Source organism: Sceloporus undulatus, chromosome 2 (assembly GCF_019175285.1).
Source record: "Sceloporus undulatus isolate JIND9_A2432 ecotype Alabama chromosome 2, SceUnd_v1.1, whole genome shotgun sequence".
Classification (NCBI taxonomy): Eukaryota; Metazoa; Chordata; class Lepidosauria; order Squamata; family Phrynosomatidae; genus Sceloporus; species Sceloporus undulatus.
In genome coordinates this window covers 275871637-275890475 of record NC_056523.1, presented here as the reverse complement: position 1 = coordinate 275890475, position 18839 = coordinate 275871637, and the positions used below count along the sequence as shown (strand labels likewise).

Here is an 18839-nt window from a genome sequence, read left to right as displayed (position 1 = left end):
GGAATTCTTTGACTATTTCAATTTCCCTGTTGTCTAGATTTAATCTGTATATTTCTTCTGTGGTCATTATTTTTGTTTTCTTTATGTTCAGACATCAGACCTGTTTTTGCAGTTTCATCTTTGACCTTCCTTATTAACTGTTCCAATTCCTGAAAGTCTTCTGATATTATAGTGTCATCCACATATCTTAGGTTGTTAATGTTGCTTCCTCCTATCTTCGCTCCTTTTTCTGATTCTAATTCTGCTTTTCTTATTATGTTTCTAGCATATATGTTAAAGATTGTTTATCTTGCCTCAGAAGTGGGAATCAGACCCCTGTAGGACCCGTCCATGTTTCCCCTCTGCAGGGATGCAAAAATTGGCTGTCTCCGATGTCTTTTTGACAGCTCAAAAACCATGCAGTGTGAGCACCTCTTAGCAGAACGCTAAAAGTTTGCTCTTGGCGACGGCATCACCAACCGGAAGTACAATGATAGGATGCAGCCTTGCCTGACCCCTTTACCTATTTGGAACCACTCTGTTTCCCTAAATTCTGTTTTGACAGTGGCCTCTTGTCCTTGATACAGATTCCTCATCAGAACTATCAGATGTAGTGGCACCCCCATGTCTCTGAGTGTGTTCCATACCTTTTCATGATCTATACATTACATAAAGTACATTTTAATCAACATTACATAAGTACAATTTACATAAGTATTACATTTTACATAAGCATTACATAAATACATTTTAATCAAAATTTCTCTACGGCCAACTTCTCCCACCCACTCAATTTTCCTGTTTTTTCAGAAAGTGACAACCCCAATCAGTCTCCATTAAAAAATACAGTAGGAATTCCTTATAGAGGTAAAAAAATTGGCATCTTTAGAGTGCAACTTCATCTGCATTACCAATGCCTACCTACAAAACCCTCAAAATATTTAGGCAGATGTTTATTGAAAACAATATTCATTTATAATGAAGTCAACTATATATAGGAACTCCTTTTACCTCAGCTCCATCAACCTTTGGAGGTTTTGCTTGCACTTTCTTCTCCTTAGATGTGTCAGACTCTGAATCTGATTGACTGCCAGACTCTGAACCAGAGTCTGAATCACTGCTTCCCGACTGGCTGCTACTTCCATCGCTACTGCTTCCAGAACTTGAACCAGATCCAGAACCTGATGCTGAACCAGAATCATCATCTGACTGGCTGCAAAAACAAGTAAGTATAAATGCTATAGATTGTAAAAAAAGGCAACAATTAAACCAGGGGCAGGAATCCTGCAGTTGTATGGATGCCTTTGGACTGCAAGTCCTAGCAACCATAGCCAGCATATACAATAGTGAAGAATGTTGGACACTCAGTTTGGCATCTGGAGGCCACATGACTCTCACTCCTGAGCTACAGCCAATCTTAGACCTTCCTAGAGTACACCCAGTGAAATAGTTGGGACTTACATAAGTCATGAGTAGGAACTGTGGTGTGGAGTAAACAATTTTCTAGTATTATTTTTTCCTAAAAATTCAATTTCTTCATAAAATTCAGAAATTCCAGAAAACCATTTTCACTGTGGACAAAATGGTTGACCTTTAGTAGCAGAATTTACATGCTACTTGTAGCTGTGCAAGAAGGAAAGGATTCCACAAGGACAGAAATGCAATCCCCTAGATAACCCCTCAACTCAGCTGGGGCTAGGGAGCTATCCTGTATTGAAAAGTTATTGGAACATGAAACAGATGAGACAGATTGATAGCAGAGAACTCAAAAATTGAAGATTTAATTAAGTGGCAGTTTTGACTGGAAACAAGAAAGAGAATTGGTATCTCCAAGACTTAAACAATTAAAAGGTCTATATGGAAACCATATTTTAGAAAAAGGAAAATAAATATGGCCTCTGATGCCAGAATTTAAACAGAGATTGATTTACTACATGTCATAAACATGGCTTCCAGAAAAATGTCCAGAGCTGGGTTAGACAAAACAGATCCTGTGCTCATTAAAATTCAAGTCTTAATATCAGAAATGTCTAACCGAATTTTAGATTTGAATAAATATGTAGCAGAAAGTAATGGGGATTTAGAGAAGAAATTGGACTTATTAAGATTAGAGATCACTGGACAAGTAAATTTTAAAGAGCTTGCTGAAAAACAGTTCAAGGAGATCAGCATCAGTTTGGAACTTCACAACAACGTCACACACACTTGAACAGATTTCTGATACTGTATTTTGAAGGGACTGGGCATTTATGGCAAGATTTGGAAAAGGCACAGGATAAAATTATGATGATAGTTAAAATCGAAGGAAACACTGATTAGGTTATGAACTGCTCCAGAATTGCCAACTGACTTGAAACAGACAGTCTAAATGTTATGGTGTACCTTACAAATAATTCTTGTGTAGAATTTGACAAGGAGATATAAGCAATATATAGGCAAAACTCGGCTTATGCACAGAGGAAAAAACAAATAAAAGCATTACATGCAAAGCATACTTTAAGGAATCACTGCTTCCCGATTGGCTGCTACTTCCATCACTACTTATTATAAATTATAAAATAAATAAGAATTAAATAATTATATTTAAAGAAATTCCTGAAAGAAAATTGACAAAAACATAAGAGTATAAATTTTTGGTTGAGATGTTAAATAACCATTTGCTGGATAGTTCCAGTGTCTTTGATAACCATTTATGCAGGTAAAAAAAAAATACAATAATATCTTTGTTCAAAATTGTGAAGGAAGAGACATTTAAACAGTTGAGAAGTTGTCAATAAATTTTAATAATAAAATAAGATATTTTAATAAAACAACTAAAATGAATCTGAAAATAATTTAATGGAACATAAATGGACTGAATGCTGATTTTTTTTAAAAATGTTAATATAAATGCATGTTTCTGAGGCGTCTATAGACAATTGCCCCCCTTGCCCCTGCGCGCAAGAGGCCAAAGGCCCCGGCGGCAATTGGCGGCAGGACTGGGCTGGGCCAGGTCCCAAGGCCTCGCCGGGACACATCCGACCCACGGGCCGCAGGTTGCCTACCCCTGCATTATACTAACAACATCACCACTCTACACTCTTATAGTGCTGCTATTCCACTTTAACTACTCTGACTTCCTCCTGTTGCATTTTAGGGTTTGTAGTTCAGTGAGGCTGAGAATTCCAAATGCCTCTCCTTAAACTGCAACAGCAGGCATCCAGAGCTTTTAAAGTGGAATAGCAGCACTATAAGAATGTAATGCAGTAATGTGATAAGGGCTGAAACAGACAGGCCAATTGAAGCAGCTTCCAGCTGCTTTGGAGACATGCCAATTAAATGACGCATGCCTCCAAAGCCTTAGGACCAGAGCAAGAAGCTGGGATAATCCAACTCCTGGTGGCACCAGTCGGCCCTTTATTTGACAGAAATATCATTGCTACTTTTCTATAAGATACATGTGTTTTCTCCAAGTATCCATATGTTAAAGATTTTTTATAGCCTGAACAAATCTGATTTAATATTTCTTTTCTATTTAAAAAAACCTAAATTATTTTATAGGAAGCACTTTTTCCTAAAATTCTGCAGCTTTTCTGCCCTTCTTCTTTACTGGGGTTTCTAGTATAAATAAGACAATAATTTTACTCCCAAGAAGAACTGGAACAAGAATAAATATTTTTAAAAGGATGTTTTCTATAGTAGCTAAGTGAGGTTGTAGTACAAGTTGTTTCTATAAAACCTGGTGAAAGGGAGACCAATTCCACTATTCTAACAGATCCTTGACCATTTTTTAAAAGTCCCTGGTTAGCTATTGTACAAAGCATGTTACTGCTGGCAAAATAACACTGTGTAGCAAACTGTTTTCCTGAGTGAAGTATCTTGTGTATTTTCAAAGTGTAGTACTGGATATTACAATAATATTAGGCCATGGACTATATGGGTTACAATTTTTCCTATTATCATAGTTTATAAAGCAACAGTTTCATAACATTTATAACATTTCTTGCTTTACAAGCTGGCACTACTAATTATATAAGAATTCAGTTATTAATAAAGACAGTAGTACTGGCAAAATTCTAGCGATATGCAGGTATCCTGGATTTGGACTTGAGTAGGATATTAATATTCTTGCTACACAATGAGGTTCTTATAAAACAGCATTATATCTCAGCTTAACTTACCATAATTAAGTGAGCTGTTTTATATAAAGCATGTTAAGACATAGCTGGAGCTATCACTGTTGCTTATTCCTGTGTGTCTTTCTTCCTCAATACCAAAAGACATCTCCTCCTCAGATTGCCATTGTTTCCCCTGTGGGATTGAACTTGACATATGCAGTATTTATGCACATGCCTCTTTCCAAATGAACTGCAAGAGCTGCCCACCTCCCACAACCAATAGCCCTTTTTTTTGGAAAAAGGGCAGGTAGAGAATTTCAAAGGAATTTTACAAGCTGCCAAGTTTACGTAAATTGACCAATCTCATCCTAGGGACATCACAGTGTTTCACAGTGATGTAGGTGCTGTGGCATTCTTTCAACTCCCATCACCCTGCATGGTCTGGTCCCATCTATATATGACTGGTATGCAGCATCATTACTACCTTATTTTCTTCTCAACACTGATGGTGGAAGTAAGCAGGATTCCAACCAAACTTCAAATATTACTTCAACATTACTTGATTAGCAATGCAACGTAACATCATGTTGCAATGCCAGGTGAACTTAGTATGAAATGTAGTTAAGTTGACCTCTTCACAAAATAAGTGTATACATATTTATCAGCACAAATGATCAAATCATTAATATCTGAGACATCTTTCTTGAAATGTAGACTTAAAACAAATGGGAAAAAAGTTGCCTTCCTGTGCGGTTTGGGGGCGTGACAATTAGACAACGCATATCCCCAAACCACATGGAAGCTGCTCCAGGACTGCCTAAGGTGGCCCAAACCTAGCTACAAAAGGAGTGGATTTTATCTGCCTCTTGCCACAGCCCATTTGGGACCACGACAGCAGCTGGCCTTGGGACCACAGCATCTGGTCAACAAGGTCCTACAGTGATCAGGGAGGGGGCGGCCTCTGGCTTCTTCTCCTTTTACCCGTCAGCTTGTGTATTATTTTATTTTCCGTGTTTTAGGCTTAGGCAGATTGTTCCTATTTGAAAGCCTGTTTAACTTTAGGACCCAAAAATCAATTAGTCATAATTTTATTGTAATCAGCAAATAGGACTGTAAAAACACAATGGGCCCACTGTATCTGCAGGCTACGTATATACAGATTCAAACCACTGTGGACGCAAAAATATATCACACACACACACACACACACACACACACACACAGAGGGAGAAGAAAAGAACCAAAATCACCCTCTGCCAGTAACTCTCTTGCTTACCTTCACAGCCTGGATGAACAGTCCCAGGGCAGCAGCAAAAGAGGTGGTAAGCCCCTATCACCAGGCTCCCCCAAATCTGGGGAGTCCATCAGCCACCTCCTTCCAATTTGCAAACAAATGAGGAGGATCACCACACAAGCCAGAAATGGGCAACTGGTACATTCCCCAGAAGCAGGGGCCCAACAAATTCACACTTGGTATTTGGGGCTTTCACCACCTCTGCTGTTACTGCTCTGGGGACTGCTTGGTCAGACTGTGGAGGTGAACAGGAGAGTCACTAAGAAAGTGCAATTTCAGTTCCTCCCCCCTCCCCCCCGGGTATGTAATATCCACCTGGAAGCTGGGGCTTGCCACTGCCCTATACCATTTTATTAATAAGGACTTGAGCATCTGTGTATTTTGCTATCTGCACAGGGTCTTTGACCCAAACCCCCATGGACACCAAGGGCCCACTGTATATTAAAAACATCAACTTTGTTCTTTGCATGCAATCACAAGGCTACATATTTGCTACAATCAGACAATAAAAAGCAGTTTTTTCCAGGGCTAATCATCCTGTCACCTAGTCAACAATGGGGAGATACATCTTTCCCTAATATCAGAATGATCACTATAAAACCAAATGGGCAATATCCTCTACAATTAAGAAGTTAAAAACAAAATCTAGTTTCCTTTGGGTACCCTCGATGCACCCCTTCAAATCTGCCAGGGGAAAGACATTTATCCATGCCTGTGCAAAAGCCAATCTCATTTTAATGGAGGGTGGATCATTCCCTCCACTGCAGACTGCTTAAATGCTACCTTTAGCCAACAGAACACAGTAAGCTTAAGAGCTCAGTTTTTTACCAACATTAGTCCCAGTTTAGCATGAATTGCTGACATTTTAAGTGGAAACTGGGACAGAAAGAAGTCTTTGCAACAATTTATTTTGGGATCTTTCCATTGGATCTAATTTGGCCACAGCCCATTATTGGGACTCTATATAACATTTAACATGGTATAATTCTAAAGCTGATTACACAGCTTGCTCTTTTTAGTACAATGAAAACACAGTAAAGCATTGAGAATCTTATCAGCCAGCAAAACATTAGTGTGTACTTGGAGAGAGAAAAACACTGTGTGTTGTAATATAACTACAAGATACTTAAAGGAAGAGGCTTGTTCTAAATTGATTATATCCGTATTTCAGTTGTAAACTTGCTTAGATTTACTGAATACCAATAACTTGGTTTACCTATAATTTTTAGAGAGATGTTCATTTCATGGTAATGGCTAAATTGTCTTAACAATCTGTGTTATCTTACCTAAGCATGAGATATCAGAATAGCATTGTCGGCATAAAGGAGGACTGAGCTCTTGTTTTGTCCTGTTTTGACTGGGAAATAATAACTGTCCTCTGAAATACTAGTTTCATTTTAAAAGAGATTAAAAAGAAGTGGAGCAAGTAAGCAGCCTTGCCTGACTCCATTTGTCACAGGGACCGTGCTGGATAATTTTCCCTCCCAAACTACTCTGATTTTAAGAAATGACTCTGAGTACAATTTATAATATAATTTAATAACTGTAGACCAATCCCCAAACTTTTATTTTTAAAAATAATTAAAAAATGGAGCTTGGTTCCTAAGGATGGAATCAAATATCACTTGTAAATCAACAAAATCTTTTGGAGAGAGCTCCAACAAATATTTATCTATTATGTGCTTCCGCAGGAAGCAATGATCAGGTGTTGTTTATCCTGTACGAAAAACAGCTTGCTCTAGATGCAAGTAAAGATGTTTCTTCTACTCAGTCCTCCAGTTTTTCCAAGAGGTATCTAGCATAAACAACACCAGGAAGGCTGATAGGTCTATAATTAGCTGGATTATCCTTTGGGCCTTTTTTAAAGATGGGGAACACCATGGCTGAGAGCCAACTATGTGCAAGGTTGTTCATTTGATCTATGAAGAAAAACAGGGATGCAATATAGGTGCTCAGCAGTCTGGAAAAGAGGTAAAAATTTCTGATGGGAGGCCATTTCCCCCAAGAGCCTTTCCATTTCATAGATGTGAAATTAACGCTCTGGAGTGTTCTATAGTAACAAGCTTCCAAGGAGGGACCCAATTAAAACCATGGGCACTATCTGGGCCCGATCTTTGAGCTGATTATTAAGCACTTGTCTAAGGTGATTTTCCCATTTAGTCATAGCAATATAGCCATCAAGTGTTGATCTCACTTCAATCTTTGACTGAACTTTACAGGATTTTTCTGTAAGAGGGCCAAGTCCATTTCTTTTCATTGTTTATTATAATAGGTTATCTTCTCTTGATTAAGTACAGTAGTTCACTAAATAAGGAGGAAGAATTAAGAGCGAATTGCTATCATGATGGCACTTACACTGGTACCCCGGGTTACGAAATTAATTCGTTCCGCCGCCGCTTTCGTAACCCGGGATACTTCGTAAGCCGAATAGCCCATAGGCGCTAATGGGGAAAAAGCCGCGGCTGCGCCGCGGCTCCATTTGAAACAGCGCAGAGGTTTTTTCGTAACCCGAAAAAACCTTCGTAAGCCGAAACAATAAATCCCTATGGGATTTATTCGTATCCCGAAAATTTCGTAACCTGGGTATTTCGTAACCCGGGGGACCAGTGTATATATTTTTCTCATCTCTTCTCAACCTTTTACACTCCCAATGAAACCAAGCATTTCTGCAACTGGAGTGACAGTTCTTGGAAGCAGGAACTGTTTTTTAAAATGATGGTTTGAGTAAATCCATCAGTTGTTGGAATAGTGAGATAGAAAAACTAGTATCAGTAGCCTGTGTTACCTCATCCCTTAGTTTCAAAAAATCTCTCAGACATAATTTTGATTCCAAGGTTGAATGCAATGTATGATTCCAATTAATCCTTCTAGCAACAGTGAATTTTATTTTTTTAGGGTTCATTTGGCAGTAAGAAGAGAATAAGGGGGTTCAGGCCACTGAAGTAATAATGTAATGATCACTGCCCACTTCACATTCAATCATAAAAATATTAGAGAGCAGGAAGACTGAGTGATCATAACAGTCAACCAAGCACACTTGCCCCTAAGCAGCCTATACAATTGAACCCCACTGGCACTTATCATGCCCGTGAAATTTACCCAGACCTATTGATCCTTTCATCTTTAGATCTTCTACCTTCAGCACTCTGTAACAGATCCCAATAAAATCCTGCAGCCTCAGCAAAAGTATTGTTGTTGAATCTGTTGCATGCCTTACAACCACTAACAATCACTAATGGGGCAGTAGGACACTGGGATTCAAGATCAGACAGGAAACCTTTCATATTAGCCCTGCCAAAGTCAATGCTGAATAGGATGAATTTAAAGTGGTATATAAACATTAATGAGGACAGATGAAAATAGAGTTCTACTGATTAAGAGAGACATAGCTCAAAGATTCAGTTCTCTGAGGCCGGAATTGCACACAAAGAGAAGTAGCTATTAAAATAGCTAATCCCACTCTTGATCTGCCACCTTTTGGGGGATAAACTGTTGTTAATAAACAGGTTTCATAGTCAGCTAGGTTGATATCACTGCATGGCTGAGTTTCTTGGAAAAACAGAATTTGGAAGTTGTTAATACGGTTTAGGAAGAAATTATCTTCCAGTTTGCTTCTCCAACCAGCTAAATTTCAAGAAAGACAAGGAGGTGCACTGTCGCCATTTACTTACAAGTCATTGCTTATTTAAAGCCTCAATCGTTATCACCCTTTTCTTTTCACAACATGACTCCATCTTGGAAAAGTTGGGGGGAGTTCCTGCTGATGAACTTTAGCAGAAAGAGATGTATTTCCTCTACTCTCACAACTACCTATCTCTGGGGTTCTAATCCCTCAATTTGCAGACATCTGCCCTACTTGATTTGGAATGGGATAGACCACTATAACAGTAGTTTTAAGGAGCACTGGCAGGTGGATTAGTAGAAAATCCCAAAGACTGGGAGGCAGTATTAAGTAGCACATCATTAGGTACACTAAAATCAATTAGGTCTTTAATCACAGGACCCTTGAAAACAAAGGCAAATAAACATTGCTCTCTTCCTCTCCTACCATCTAAGTGGAGGGGGCTTTAAAGTATTTTCTTATTGTTATACTAGTTTAATAAACTTCTTTTCAACATAATAGACTCTAGCTGCATCATGTGGTCTAGCAAAAGTAATAACTTTAGTATAGTAGTATAGTTGCAAATAGTATATGCTGTAGTACAGTTGTAAAAGCGTACTCTATCTAGTGAATTGATCTTGAATCAAATTTTAGCAATATGTCTGAAAGATCTGACATAAGTTGCATGGAATGTGCTTTATGCTCCTGTTGTAAAGGTTTATCTCTTGGCTTTAGATAATTAATATATGCTTGCTTCTCTTTTATTAGATCCAAACACTAAGGATAAGTTATATCATTTTTTGCTAAAAGCATGGTGTAGTGGTTTGAGTGTTGGAGTACGACTCTGGGAGTCCAGGGTTTGACTCCCATTTGGCCATGGAAACCCACTGGGTGATCTTGAGGAGTCACACACTCTCAGCGCCAGAAAGCCCTGTGGCATGCCTTAGGGTTGCCCCAAGTTGGAAATGGCTTGAAGGCACACAACAACAACAACAACAACAACAACAACAACATCTTTATTTTGGGGATTCTCAACAGATCACTGAATTACTTTTCAGATATAAAAGCCATCAAGAGTGCTGCACAGCCTCTAAATTTTCAGTGTAATATATCTGTACAATTAGGCTCTTTGCTAGTTCCAAAAACTTATGAGTGGCTTGATTGGCTGTCAAGGCCCCCAAAATGTATCAGCTATAAAGCTAGAATAAATACCTGTAAGAAATACAATCTCAACGCATAAAAACTTGATATATATCAACATTACCATTTAAGTAAGTTATTATTAAGATTTTAAATCATGTTATTAGACGTGCTTTAGGCTCCATTCCTGCAATTCATTTAATGTTTTCAGCAGCATTCCGCGTTGTTGCCCAAGGACAATTTGTCAAAATCCATCAAGTAAGCTTTAATTTCAGAAATTTTGTTATGAAATACCTATTACCTGTCAATACAATTTGGTCTCCTGTGCTTTGATTCTGCTGGTGAGCATACTATGTCCTTAGGTATATGGCTCTTTTACAAAGTTTTTTCCAATTTCTGACTTCTGGAGAAACAATATATCTCCTTGAAAGTTATAGGGGCTTTCCCCCCACTTGAACAGAAACCATTCAAGCTGTATGGCATACGATTTTCACTAGTGCTCATTTAACCAACTAAAGCAGGGGTCGGCAACCTCCGGCCCGTGAAGGCCTGGCCGCCGCCGCGGCAGCCGGCCGTCACGGCTTTTCGCCGCTCTGGGCGCCGCCATTTTGGGCGGCAAAATGGCGGCACCCATAGCGGCCTCTGGGGCTATGGGCACCGCCATTTTTTCGCCCAAAATGGCGACAAAGTCTCGCGCGACCTCAGGGGAGGTCGCGCGAGACTTCGCCGCCATTTTGCCGCCCAAAATGGCTGCGCCCAGAGCGGCGGCCGCCGTGGACACATGGTGGCGTGCCTCTAGGAGGCCCGCTACACGTCTCTGGGACCCTCCAGGCGGGCTCCCAGGGCGGCAGGGGGCCTCTGGAAGGCCCGGTGCCATCACTGGGGCCCTCCAGGGGGTCTCTCAGCACGGGCGCCCCCCCCAGCTTTTTTGCTGGTCTCTGACGGGGCCTAGGGCCCCGTCAGGGGCCAGCAAAAATGGGGAGGCCTGGCCCCCGGAGGGTGGAAGCTCCGCCCCCGGCACGGCCCCGCCCCTGGAGGGTGGAAGCTCCACCTCCCGAACACAGCCCCGCCCCGGAGGGTGGAAGCTCCACCCCCAGCATGGTGGCCCCGCCCCAAGGGTGGAAGCTCCACCCCTGGCACGTGGCCCCGCCCGGAGGGTCAAGCTCCCCACCCCCCAGCTCGGCCCCCCAGTCGCCTGAGGGACAGCAACCCGGCCCCCCGCGGTCAAAAAGGTTGCCTACCCCTGAACAAAGCAATATAACTGATTACATTTACATAATTCAGTAAAAAAATTAAAACAGCACAATGGTACCCGCGTATTTGACCATCATAGAGAGTAGAAGGGAAGCTCTACAGGTATCTCCAATGAAAGCTTGTCAACAATGTGCATTACTACAGAAAAGAATGCAAATTCCATACTCTGGTCCATTAGGAATGAGATGAAAAGTTAAATGGTCAGTAACACAGTTCCTTTACTAAAGTACAGTACCTTTACATTGGCACTCCTAGGTTCAAATCCCAGCTCTCCCATGTAAACTCATTAGGTGACCTTGGGCAAGTCACACTTTCTCAGCCTCAAAGAATGGCAATGGCATACCCTCTCTGAAAAAACCTGCTGAGAAAATCCTGTGACAAGGTCACCTTAGGATTGTTATAAGTCGCCTTAGGGCTATCATACGTCAGAAATGACTTGCAGATACACAACAATAATAAAGTAAATCAAAAGGCAGATCAGAGAACTGGGATTTAGTCTGTGTTGGATGGTGTTATGCTGTTGTTAACTGTCTTTGGGTCAACTTTGATTCATGGTGACCTCATGGATGAGACATCTCCAAGACCCCATGTCTTCATACTCTATCTATGTCCTTCAGACTCCTACCCATAGCCTCCTTGATTGAATCTACCCATCTGGTATGGGGTAGGCAACCTTTTTGAGCCGGGGTTGCTGTCCCTCAGACAACTGGGGGGCCGAAGCCGGGGGGTGGAGCTTCCACCCTTCGGGGGCGGAGCCGCATGCCAGGGAGCTTCCACCCTCCGGGGACCAGGCCTCCTCCTCTTTGCCGGCCCCTGACGGGGCCCCAGGCCCTGTCAGAGGCCGGGAAAGAGCCGGCGGGGGCCACCAGCGCTGGAGGCCTCCCCCTTTTTGCTGGCCCCTGACGGAGCCCCAGGCCCTGTCAGAGGTCGGCAAAAAAGCCAGTGGGGGCTGCCAGTGCTGGAGGCCTCCTCCACTTTGCCGGCCCCTGATGGGGCCCCAGGCCCCGGCAGGGGCCGGCAAAAATATCCTAGAGGCCCGCTGCTGTCGCCGGAGCCCTGTTGGAGGGCCCTAGCTACGGCAACGGGCCTCCCAGAGGCCCACTGCAGCCGTCAGAGCCCTGTAGCAGGGCCCCGGCCACTGCAACGGGCCTCCTAGAGGCCACCGCCAATGGCGACGAAGTCTCGCGCAACCTTTCCAGTGGTCGCGTGAGACTTCGCCTCTAGGCTGCTGCCATTTTGTTTCTCAAAATGGCAGCGAAGTCTCGTGCAACCACGGGAAAGGTCGCCCGAGACTTCGCCGCCATTTTGAGAACCAAAATGGCGGTGCCCAGAGAGGCGAAAAGCCGCAATCGGTGGCGGCGGCGGCAGGAGTAAGCAGGGGCCGGCTGAAAGGCCTCCGTGGGCCGCATCTGGCCCGCGGGCCGGAGGTTGCCGACCCCGTGGTATGCTGTCTACCTCTTTTTCTCCTACCCTCTACCTTTTCAAGCATTATTGTCTTTTCCAGTGAGCCATTCTTTCTCATGATGTGGCTGAAGTACAACAGCCTCAATTTGGTCAGCTTGGCTTTTAGGGAGACCTCAGGCTTGGTCTTTTTGAATACCCATTTGTTTGTTTTCCTTCTCCCTGATAGTTTTCTGAAGTGGTCAGGAATATATTTGCACAGTTAGAACTAGAGTGCAAGCAGTGTTCATTTCTGGAGACGTATAGCGACACAATAGTGCAGAGCAGACAGCCGGGAATAACGTATAACATGAAGCAGATCTACAGAAAAAAAATATTTTCATTGGTATTTGCTACTTCTTAACATTCCTTATTATTTTCATTTTATCTTCTCTAACTGTGTGGGGGAAATTTACCTAATAAACCTTGATGTTAGGTATTTAGAATTCTCATAGCAATAAATATTTGTTCACAACCTATAAAGGAATTGATTTAAGTCTTTCTAGAACTGACTCCACCGATACTGTATTTCATTTTCAGTTTTCAATTCATCCAATTAATATCTAAACTTCAGTGTTACAATTGAATACCGTTACTATTACTATCTGTGTACTTTTTAGTTGTGTCACTAATTACAGCATGCACATTCTCGATTACTATTTTCCACTACAAAGATTTAGAAATACAGTGGAGTTACTATGGATTAAGGATTCAAACTATTTAATTTAAACCTCATAAACCTGATAAAAACTGGGTGTTAAAAAATATTGAATACTGTACTCCAAATCACCAGAATCAGTAGTTGAATACCAACCTCATGCTACACTATGTAATCATTTTTGCACTGAGAACAAAATAAAGGACACAAAGTAACAGTTTATTATATGGCACAGAGGTACACTTGAGAAGTCCTCAAAGTACTAGAATGTGTTGCCTCAGTAAAAATAATGGGCAATACCTTACCTTAAAATCTCTTGCAACCAAAAACAGAGCAGTTCCATCAAATGGATATTAAATAGGTAATTTAACCAGAGGCTAGTTATTAGTTTCAGTCTAAGAACTATCCAACAATAATCCGTTAAGATCAGTAAAGAACTTTTAGCTGTTAACATAAAGACTATTTCATCCTAGAGGGATGCTTTTTGTTAATCCTTATTACAGCATTTACATATATCTAGTTCTCCTAGTTAAGGAGTTCTACCTCCCACATAATGACCTCTGTGACCAGAGTTAACTCCTAAAGACCTGAAAGTGTCCTTTGAAGCCAAGCTTTGTTGTTCTTCCTTGAAAATAAAGTATTGCCTACTAATAAAGATGATTTGATGCTAACATAGTTGAAAGAAGAAATACTTAACTCTCTAAGCACATCTGAATGAGCAGTTTTAAGTCAAACTTGCTGAATTCAAAGTACTTTTTTCACTAGATAACATATTACAATTCATTTGGATTACACCAGTGTTCATATGAGAGAAATAAATAAAAAGGAACAACTAATTTGTAATTTGTTAATACATTTTAAAACAGGTCTTAAACGTACACACAGAAAGACACTGGAGAAAGTAAATTGTAAACAGTCAGGATAGATTAGAATCAGTTTGGAACAATACACCTAGTAGAGGTTCTAATAAACTTTTTTCTTGGCATTAACACAGCTTTTTACTAGAGCTACCACTAAATAAAGATGTCAAGTGATAAATCATATGTTTTAATTGACTGCTTGATTAAGTTTCCTATTCATCTGCTAATAAACATGGCAGTCCTAGAGTTTCCAACTTACTTTAATTTCAATTGCAAATGTGCTGGATGTTTCTTGATATAAACAGTCTACTGTTTGTGCAGCAACCATCCATCCAATAGTGCCTACCTCAGCTGCACTCAGCTCACCACCTTCTCTTCTGCTTCTCTTGTGTGAATACAGCAGCAGCAACCCAGCCCTGCTCTTCCCACTTGCCTGCACTGACCTTACTGCAAAAGAAAGGTCAGCTAGCTGGCTGTTCAGTTGCTGCTCCCAGGATGATCAGATGCAAAGAGAGCAGCACCTGAACAGCTACTTAAGCAGCAACTGAGAAGCTCTTGCCCATGTTGGCCTTGTGGCAAAGGCCAAAGCGGGCAAGAGGCTTCTTAGTCACTACTCGAGCAGCTGCTTGTTTGCTACTTCCAAGTGACTGGGTCTAATGGGAGAAGCTTTTCCCCGGCATGGAAGGACTCTCAGTCCTTTGCCAGGGCAGAAAGGGACGCAACTAGCTTCTCATTTTTCTCCCTGGTGAGGATATTCCTTCCCCTCCTTACCCGGAGATAAAGTTTATCATATACATTTTATTTGTTTATCAAGTACATTTTAAATACATGTCAACACCATTTTATTTCCACTCTTACAGTTCAAAGCCACTCAAACACCAAACAACTGAATAATAATTAAAGGTTTTTAAGATAATCTTAGAAACAACAGACAGTAAATATGCTGTCCGGTGATCTGTGCTATTTGAGGCCAGTAGGAGAATAATATGGGTAGGGATGGGGAAAGAAGGGTGCCTGGATAGTGTCAACTCCACATTTCTCCAGGCTTCAAAAGGAAACCCCATCAAACATCACTCTAGACTCCAGCTTGCTTCAGCATGCCACTGCATTACAAATCAAACCTCCATAGATCTAACATCAGTTATTTTTGCAGAAATAGTTATGGATCAAAGATAACTGTCCTCATATTTTATATGATACAACCAAAAGAGAGGGATAAGTTTTTGTATTGCAAAATTTTCACATAGAAAATGACACAATAAACAGATGACAATTTTTCGTCCTCGGATCACATACAGATAGCAACCATTAAAAGGCTGTGTTAGAGGTGGGGGGTTACAATCTGATTGCATTATTCTACCAGAAAAACAGATATCGCTAGTGAATCAAATTCTCTAACACCCACTCGAAATCTGCTTCAGAGGGTTGGAAAACCTCCTGCATTAGATTCTGGGGGCATATGGGGGAACTACGAGACAAGAAATGAAAGCTGCGTTAACAGAAGTTGACTCATGTAATGTTGGATTTAATCCAGATTGGTTAGCAGTATATTTTACACTGGCAAAATACAATTCTTAATACACCATATTCTAAAGAATTTATTGCCACTGAGAAGTGTTAGACAAATTCATTGCAGACAGGCATATCAAAACAGCTGCCCATGAAAACTAAATGGTGGTTTCGACTTCAGAGCAAATATGTCACTGAACAGTAGCTGCTGGAGGGCAACAGTGAGGAAAGGCTGTTTTCTTTACATATTGCTAGTGTCCCCAGAAGTATCCAATATAGATAGGCATGGTATAAAAAGGATGTTCAGCTACACCAAGGGTCTTCTCATGTCCCTAAAAGCTTCCGTTTATACATGTGCAGTTTTTTAACTACACACACATAGGTTATACATTTGGGAATCACTTCAAACAACAAAAAAGGACATGTTAAGTAAACCTAGTAGACATCTGTTGATGATCAAATCTTACAGATAGCTACTAAACTAGGCAAGGTTCTGACATCTAACTCTTAAGAAACGCTACTCAGAACTGCACACAACTTTGAATAAACAAACAAAATTGCACAAAATTTACAATGTAGTCATATCTGTTCAGAGGCAAGCTCTACTAAGTTCAATGGGTTCACTCCAGACAAGAATGTATGGCAACCTAATCTTTTGTCCTCAACTGAAATCTTGATAAGCCACAAGAATAGGGAAGCCTTAAGTGAACTTAATTGAACTAATTAACTTAGTTATAAGAAACAGGATTGTGAATTTAATGGAACAGTAAGAATAGTAAGAATAATGTTGATCTAGTAGAAGCGACAGATTTAGTGGATGTAGTTAAAGAGAACAGATAATAGAGTTAGTTAGAAAATATTTAGATGTGCAGTAGCCTACACAACACTATGTATGGGGAAAAAGGGGGATCACGAAGGAATTTATGGATATAATCTCATCCACAAGATAGGAAGGATAGTTTTTGTCAATTGTAATGCAGTTTGTGTGATGAAACTGATGTTGGTATATTTTATGTGTATTGAAAAAAGGATATTGAGGGGAGGAAAGGGGGGTACAACCATTGGGTCAAGTTTACAGGGTGAAAATAGAGGAACTGAAAAAGTGAAAAAGGTAAGAGTAAGTAATAAGAACAGGATTGATGTGGAAGAGATGAAGAGGGTAAGAAATTAAGGAAGGATGGAGCTAGAGGGAGTAAACCTATAAGGGTGATATTAGAGGGATATTAGAAGAAGAAAGAAAGAGATATAAAAGAAGGTTGAAGAAAGGGAACTTGATCCAAAGGATGCATAAAGGATTAATAAGGGGCGGAGGGATAGAAGTAAACAATATTGAATAATAGGTATGTTATATCCAATATGTTTTGTCATTTTTGTCATTGTGAAATATGATGTTATTTGTCTTTGTTTATTAAGTTTTGTTATGTGTTTGTTTATTGTTATATTGTTCATTGAAATAAATTATAAATAATTAAAAAAAGAATAGGGAAGCCTTATACTACTATGCACTCTTTATACTGAAAATATAAAAATGAACATATGTTGATGTAGTTATCACTAAGAAACAGAGCTAAAAGCCATGAATATTATATCTTTATTTTCAAAATAATTTCCACATTGCACTTCACTACTGATATTTTTTAAACGTTTAAGTGAAATTGGCAGTAAATGGTCAACTTGCATCAATGACATGTCTCCAGAAAAACTCCCTAAAAAGGCTTTACTAAACTGGTTCCTATTTCACCATTCATGGCAAAACCATGAATTTCCTTGGGTTTTATTAAGCAAGGAATATTCAAACTGATTTTGCTAGTTCCTTACCATTTGCATTTTAGCAATTTCCTCCCGCCATTGTTAACAATTTATTTTGAACAAGTATAGTGAAATAATGGGGTCATATACAGAATTATTTTTTCATATACACCAGGGTGGGTATTGTGTTTAAATATTTGAAACGATGTCATATTGAAGAGGGAGCAAGCTTGTTTTCTGCTGCTCCAGAGACTAGAATGCGGAACAGTGGATGCAAACTGCATGAAAAAAAAGATTCCACCTCAACATTAGGAGGAACTTCCTGACAGTAAGGGCTGTTTGACAGTGGAACAAAGTCCCTCGGAGTGTAGTGGGATCTCCTTCCCTGGAGGTCTTTAAGCAGAGGCTTGATGGCCATCTGTTGGGGATGCTTTGATTGGGAGGTCCTGCATGGCAGGGAATTGGACTGGATGGCCCTTGTGGTCTCTTACAACTCTATGATTCTATGGCCCGTTGCCGCACGGGCCTTTGCGCTGCCCCAATCATGTGCTAGGGGTTGGCCGAGGACCTAGCGTCCATACCGGCCTCACCCCTAGCATGTGACGGGGGCGTAAAAATGGCGGTGCCCTATACACACGGGCGCGGCCATTTTTACGTGCCCGACTCTTAGCGTCCACACATCCCCCTTGCCTTGTGATGTCACGAGTGCGCCATTTGCGCACTCGTGCGTCGCAAGTGCTGCGCGAAAAGAAGCTGCTTTTTGCGGCTTCTTTTTCCGCCGCCGGGAAGCCTCCCCGTTTGGAGGCTGCAGCTTCCTGGTGGCGGAAATGGAGGCGGCAGCAGACCGCCACTTTCAGGCAGTCTGTAACGCGCCTATGATTCTATGTTGTTGTATTTAAGCTTTCATAAACCCTAACTAATAAGTGTAATGGTGTAGAATGTTGGGAGCTTATCAACAATATCTAGAGGGCCATAATTTTCTTATCCAGATAGATAGACAGACAGACAGACAGACAGACAGACAGACAAACACACACACACACACACTTTTACATAGAAGGAGGGAGGGGGAGACCAGCTCTAGTTCACAGATGAGAGAAGTGGTTCACATTGCCCAGCAGATTTTTTGAACATCAGCTCTAAGACTGCTTGACCACTAACAGTGCTGGCTGAGACTTGGGACTTAATGACTAAAACATCTGGAGTGCCAGAGTCCGACTAGAGAATTCCCTTCTCTCATCCCTAAATGTGAGCAAAA

The 18839-nt window shown here is 40.9% G+C and overlaps 1 protein-coding gene across 1 annotated transcript in view; it reads right to left on the bottom strand.

Annotated features, from left to right (window-relative positions):
* The window catches only part of CHD1 (chromodomain helicase DNA binding protein 1), an 86985-nt gene that overhangs the window by 60803 nt on the left and 7343 nt on the right, over nt 1-18839 (bottom strand). The window contains 1 exon segment of the mRNA XM_042451460.1: nt 991-1192. Within this exon segment, the coding sequence (XP_042307394.1) occupies nt 991-1192 (202 nt within the window).